Source organism: Mesitornis unicolor, unplaced genomic scaffold (genome assembly GCF_000695765.1).
Source record: "Mesitornis unicolor isolate BGI_N332 unplaced genomic scaffold, ASM69576v1 scaffold35430, whole genome shotgun sequence".
In the NCBI taxonomy this organism is placed as follows: Eukaryota; Metazoa; Chordata; class Aves; order Mesitornithiformes; family Mesitornithidae; genus Mesitornis; species Mesitornis unicolor.
In genome coordinates, this window is record NW_010157078.1 from 1423 (window position 1) to 7349 (window position 5927).

General features: G+C 60.2%; 1 protein-coding gene across 1 annotated transcript in view; it reads left to right on the top strand.

Moving 5' to 3' along the window:
• Positions 1-981: 981 nt before the first annotated feature.
• LOC104536158 (sushi, nidogen and EGF-like domain-containing protein 1) overlaps positions 982-5927 on the top strand; it is a gene marked incomplete at both ends in the record, with an annotated part of 7183 nt that continues 2237 nt past the window's right edge. Inside the window, 8 exons of the mRNA XM_010178707.1 lie at positions 982-1269; positions 1725-1865; positions 2480-2642; positions 3490-3615; positions 3730-3843; positions 5298-5411; positions 5626-5739; positions 5827-5927. The exon at positions 5827-5927 is cut by the window's right edge and continues 25 nt beyond it. Coding sequence (XP_010177009.1) covers positions 982-1269; positions 1725-1865; positions 2480-2642; positions 3490-3615; positions 3730-3843; positions 5298-5411; positions 5626-5739; positions 5827-5927 — 1161 coding nt within the window. The remainder of the gene's footprint in view (positions 1270-1724; positions 1866-2479; positions 2643-3489; positions 3616-3729; positions 3844-5297; positions 5412-5625; positions 5740-5826) is intronic.

The following is a 5927-nucleotide window of genomic DNA, read 5'->3' on the forward strand; positions in this document are numbered from 1 at the left end:
GTTTTCCCTGCCCTGCTTTCACTTGTGGGCAGAGGAGCAGAGCTGCCTGCCACGCTGGAGTTGCTGTTGCAGCAGGGTGCCTTCCTGAGAATTTGGGGACTGGGGACAGAAGTGTTGCCTTGTGACCTCTGCCACCTGGCTGCCCGTTCTGGCAGCAGTGCAGGCAGGTGTCCTCCTCCCTGTCCTCACTCCCAGTGTGTCCCTGGGTCAGGAGGCAGCACTCTGGGCAGCAGCATCCACTATCTCCAGCTTCCTTCCATGCATCCCAGAACCGTAATTACCCCAGTTAATTAGTGCCACGGAAGAGTGCGGAGCTTACAGTGTATCACCCAGGGGTCTGGCATCCCCTGCTGTAATGGGAGCAGCCAGCCGAGGCCCAGCCAGCACCAGGGGCTGTGTGGGACGGTGGCACTTGGCCACCTGGGGACCACCGACTGCTTGCTAGCTCCCTCAGAGCACCATACATGCTAGCAGTTGGACTACTGCCTGGCAAGGCCCCTCCATCTCATGCCTGTGGCCGCCTGGCTCAGGCACAACCCCCTTGCTAGGAGGGTGGCAGCGATGCCCAGCCCCGAGCCCCCTCCCTGTAGGCTGAGAGCACGGGGAGTGAGCGAAACAGCCCCGCCAAGAGCACCGGTGTGAGCTGGCCAAGCGTGCCAGGCGCTGTTTGTTTAAAGCGCCAGGGCTGCTGCAGTTTTCTCAGCTGTTCCCTCTTCCCCTGGCCCAGCCGCGGTGGAGAACAGGGCTGGGTTTGTTCGGGCGACTGCTACGAGCAAGCGGCCAGGGCGGGGGGCTGCGGATGCCGGGGCATGGCTCCGCTTCCAAGGGCAGGAAGGGGAAGCGCTCCAATGTTTGTGGAAAGAAGGAGGGAAGAAAAACAAAAAAGAAAGGAAAGGTGAAATGGAAAGCGTCTCTAAACCACGGCTTGCTGCCGACGGCAGGAATCAACTGTGGCTGCTTGTTTCTTCCCCTCCTTCTCAGGTGAACAACAATGGGATCATCTCATTCCTGAAGGAGGTCTCCCAGTTCACGCCAGTGGCCTTCCCCATCTCCAAGGATCGACGCGTGGTGGCCGCTTTCTGGGCGGACGTGGATAACCGGCGGGCGGGTGATGTGTATTACCGGGAGAGCACCGAGCAGCCCATCCTGGAGCGAGCCAGCAGGGACATCGTGCAGTATTTCCCCGAGTTCCCAGGCTTTGCTGCCCAGTGGGTCTTCATCGCCACCTGGTACCGAGTCACCTTCTTTGGGGGCAGTGCGTTTTCACCGGTGAGTAAGGCTAGGGCTTTGGGTTTTTTTGCAAAACCAAGACCTGGCAAAATCAAACCCGTGCCACGGAGAGGCTGCAAATCGCCAGCATCTCCCTTCTCAGACAGCAGCAGGGTGATGTTTGCCTGCCTGCATTTGCCTACCTGCAGTTGTGGTGAGGAGCTGGTCGTGGACAGGGCTTGGTGCCTTTCTTCCAGAGGCCAAATAACCACATTTCTCCCCATTTTTTCTCCATCAGGAGGAGCAAGCAGTTCTTCTGGCTGGGGTGCTGGATGGGGGGACCACAACACCTCAGGGTTAAAAATAATTAAACCCAACCAGATTTGCTAGCAGAGGAGGACTGAGGCTCAAAGAAACTCCCCTTTACTAAATGCTCTTTCCGTCGTTTTGTTTTCTGATGGGTTTTTGGCTGGCTCGCCTGCTTGCTTACTGCTTTCTTCCCCTCCCCGCTGCAGGTAAACACTTTCCAGATCGTCCTCATCACGGATGGCAAGCTCTCCTTCACCATCTTCAACTATGAGTCCATCACCTGGACCACGGGTATGCACGCCAGCAGTGGGGGGGACTTTGCCGGGCTCGGCGGCATTGCGGCGCAGGTAAGCGACAGACGCGGCCCCCGGGGTGCCCAGGTAGCGTGTCTGCCCTGCCAGCTCGCGGCTCCTGGTTTGGGTTTTTTTGGAGTTGGAAAGCCTCCCCCTGCTTTATTTTATTTTACTTTATTTTTTTTTTTCAGAGTTCTTAAATATCTGTGTGTGCTATGGCTCCCAAAGCCCAGACCATACAGGGGGCTTTTTTATCCCAAAACCACAGGTCTTTGCCTTGGCTGCTGCCTCATAGTCCCTTTTCCTCCCTAACCTCAGCCTTTAAGAGCAGCTGCCGCAGCCAGCACAGCTTTCGCTTGTGTTTTTATTTCATCCTTGTGTGTGTTGTTGTGTTTAAGGTGGGGAGTTGGGGAAGCCAACACCCACACCAGCCCCAGTACCCTTCGGACATGTGAACTTCCCGGCAGCTGAGCATGCTTGGCTCCCTGCTCACTGGCCGGCAGGAGGGGGAGCGGATGGGGTTTGGATCCCAGGGCAAGGCAGCTGCCATCGCCCCAGCACGTGGAAGCGGACATTTGGTCCGGGTGGCACTGAGTGGCAGGGGAGATGAGGTGATGCACCCCCGGATGCTCATGATGCCACCTTACCCTCTGCCCTTGTCCTCCCAGGCAGGTTTTAACGCCGGTGATGGAAAGCGCTACTTCAACATCCCCGGATCCCGCACCGATGACATCGCTGACGTGGAGATGACGACAAATGTGGGTATCCCCGGGCGCTGGGTGTTCAGAATCGATGATGCCCAGGTGCAAGTGGGGGGCTGCAGCAATACAAGTAAGAGGACAGCAGTTAGGTTTATTTAACTCCCAACCCAACCCCACACTGTTCTCCAGCCCTGTCTTTCCCTGCGGGGTGGAGAAGATGGCTCGAAGGGCCTTGGGGAGGGAGGGGAGGCAGCCATGGTGGGACTGTCCTCAGCACCCACCGTGGCTGGGGATGGCACCCATGGGTGCCTCGGGGCTGGGAAGGGGCTGGGAGAGCAAACGGGGAGGGGAGAAAGACTTTTGAGATGAAAAGAGGCTGTGGGGAGCGAAGAGGGAGGCTGGGGAGGAGGTGACCATGCACGGGCGGGACCCCCCTGCTGGGCAGGGCACCAGGGGCCGGCACCCTTGGGGGTCACAGGAGGCCGGGGTGCAGGGCTGTGAGGGGCTGCTGGCTGCCAGCCTTCCCTGCGGGGCTGGGACACCAGGGCTGGGCCACGCTCCCCACCCCATGAGTCCTGACAAGTCACCCCCTGGAGCCACTGGCCTCCCATTGCTCATCCCCTCTCCCCCGGCCACGTTTTCCCACCCGTGGTCTGTGCATGTCTTGCGTTGCCGGTGGCTTTGCCACATGCGGGCTTTCCTGTCCCCCTTTCCCCCTGACCTGGCTGACAGGTGAGGGCACATCCCTGTCCCCTTGACCCTGTGCAGCCTCTCCCCCTTGTACAGGAGGAATAAAACTGCACCCCCACTCATTCCAGGTCCTGTCCTGCTGTGAGGCAGCCCTAAGCACTCCGGGAAGCCGGGCGGGTGCAGGGCCAGACCCCGGTGTTAAAAAAAAAGGTGTTGGTGTGGTGGCAGGCGGTGAGTGAGCCCTGGTGGGGTGTGGGCTGACAGGGGGGAATCATCTGTCCCCACAGCCTCTGTCTGCCTGACGCTGCGGCCCTGCCTCAATGGGGGTAAGTGTATCGAGGACTGCATCACAGGGAACCCCTCCTACACCTGCTCCTGCCTGGCCGGCTTCACCGGGAAGAGGTGCCACGTTGGTGAGTGCCAGCGCTTCACTGCAGGGAGCGGGTCTCGCTCCTGGCATGGCCACTGCATGCTGGTGGCTTCTGTCCCTGCCCTGAGCTCCCGTCCCCCCTGGGGCTCTGTTTCAGATGTGGATGAGTGTCTCTCCCACCCGTGTCAGAACGGAGCCACCTGCCTCAACGGTGCTGGCAGCTTCACCTGCAGGTGCCTGCCTGGCTACCGAGGCACCAACTGCGAGACCGGTGAGCGGGGGGCCACCAGCGTGCTGGGGTTAACTCTTTGAAGAGTGGAGACTCCTGGCTTGGGGGGCACAGCTGCTCTTTCAATGTTTAGGAAGGAGTGGCTGGAGAGCACCTGGAGGAAAAGGACCTGCGGGTGCTGGTTGACAGCAGCTGAACATGAGCCAGCAGGGAGCCCAGATGGCCAAGGTGGCCAACAGCATCCTGGCCGGCATCAGCAATGGGGTGGCCAGCAGGAGCATGGCAGGGATCCTTCCCCTGTACTTAGCACTGGTGTGGCTGCACCTCAAATCCTGTGTTCAGTTTGGGCCATCACTCCAAGAAGGACATTGAGGGGCTGGAGCATGTCCAGAGAAGGGCAACGGAGCTGGGGAGGGGTCTGGAGCACAAGAATTGTGGGGAGCGGCTAAAGGAACTGGGAGGGGTTCAGCCAGGAGAAGTAGAAGCTGAGGGAAGACTTTATCCCCTCTCCAGCTCCCTGAAAGGAGGGGGTAGTGAGGGGGGGGTCGGTCACTTCTCCCAGGGAGCAAGCGATGGGATGAAACAGCCTCAAGTTGCATCAGGGGAGGGTTAGATTGGATATGGGGGAAAACTTCTTTACTGAAAGGGTTATCAGGCACTGGAAGGGGCTGCCCAGGGCAGTGATGGAGTCACCATCCCTGGAGGTGTTCAAAGAACTTGTGGATGTGTCACTTCAGGACATGGTTTAGTGGGCATGGTGGTGTTGGGTTAACGGTTGGACTCAATGATCTTGGAGGGCTTTTCCAGCCTCAGTGATTCAAGAATTACTGTGGAGGCTCCCGGAGCTCCTGCAGCAGTGGCTGGGCTGGGGTGGTTTGTGACAGCCGGCCTGGCTTTCAGCTTGCCGCAGGCAAAGGAAACTTTGCTCTGGCCTGGAGCCCTCCCTGCTGCTGGCAGCTGGCTCCGCCGAGGGCTCGGCTCAGCGCTGCCGCCAGCACCACTCCCCAAGCGAGAAAAGCTGGTGGTTGGTGCTGAGACAGAAGCCTTGGAGGCCCTCGGGTCCCTCAGGTCCCAAGGCATTCAAATGCAGTGGGGACCCTCCCAGTCCCTGGCAGCGGCCATTTGGTCTGGTTCCCCCTGCTGCCGGCCTCCGCCTGCCGGTGAAAGCATCGCCAAAGCGTTTGGCTCCCTGCGAGCCTCCACGCCGGTGCAGAAGGCGAGCAGGGAGCTGACGTCTGGGGAAGGGAGGGAGGAAGCAGCAACGCCCAGCACTGTATGCTGGCATTTGAGAGGCGCAGGGAGGTGGAAGGGCTGAGCTGCCCAAGGAGGGGCTTTGGGAAGAGCCGCACCTGTGGTGGCCATGTCCCACCAGCGAGTGCCTTGGTGGCTCTGAGCTGCTCTCTCTGCTCTGCCCCAGCATCCCGGTGTGCACAGAGGAACCATGTGCCCATGGGTTGATGTCCCCCCTCTTTTTATTTCCCCGTGTCCCGCTGCAGAGGAGTCGCCGTGTGAGAGCAGGGTGTGCCAGAACGGCGGGCGCTGCCAGGTGGCGAACGGGACGGCAACGTGCTTGTGCCAACCAGGGTACACAGGGCCGGACTGCCAGACAGGTGGGTGGCAGGAGTGAGTGTGGTGGGGAAAGTGATGCTCTGTGCCTTGGCAAGCTGCCTGCCCACCCCTGGCCGCAGTTTAGGGAGGGGAGCACTTGGCATTGCTGGGGTTTTTTTTTGTCCATCGTCTTCCACCTCCTGAGCATCTCCTAGGGTGGGAGGCAGCAGTGCTGGGGCATGGCCTGACCGCCCTCCCCCTGGCCTCCCTTTGCAGAGCTGAACGAGTGCGAGTCCAGCCCATGCCTGAACGGCGGGCACTGCGTCGACCTGCTCGATAACTACACCTGCGTCTGCCTGGAGCCCTTCGTGGGACAGCGCTGCGAGACAGGTCCCTGCGTCCCCTGTGCTCTGGTGGCTGTCATGGCTCCTCTCCTGCTCCTCTGCTCATCGCTCGCTTCCTTTCCATGCCCCCCAGACTCATCATCCTGCGAGGACCGGAGCTGCCGGAACCGACAGACGTGCAACTACATCCGCCCCGGCCGCTATATCTGCACCTGCTCCCCGGGTTATTATGGC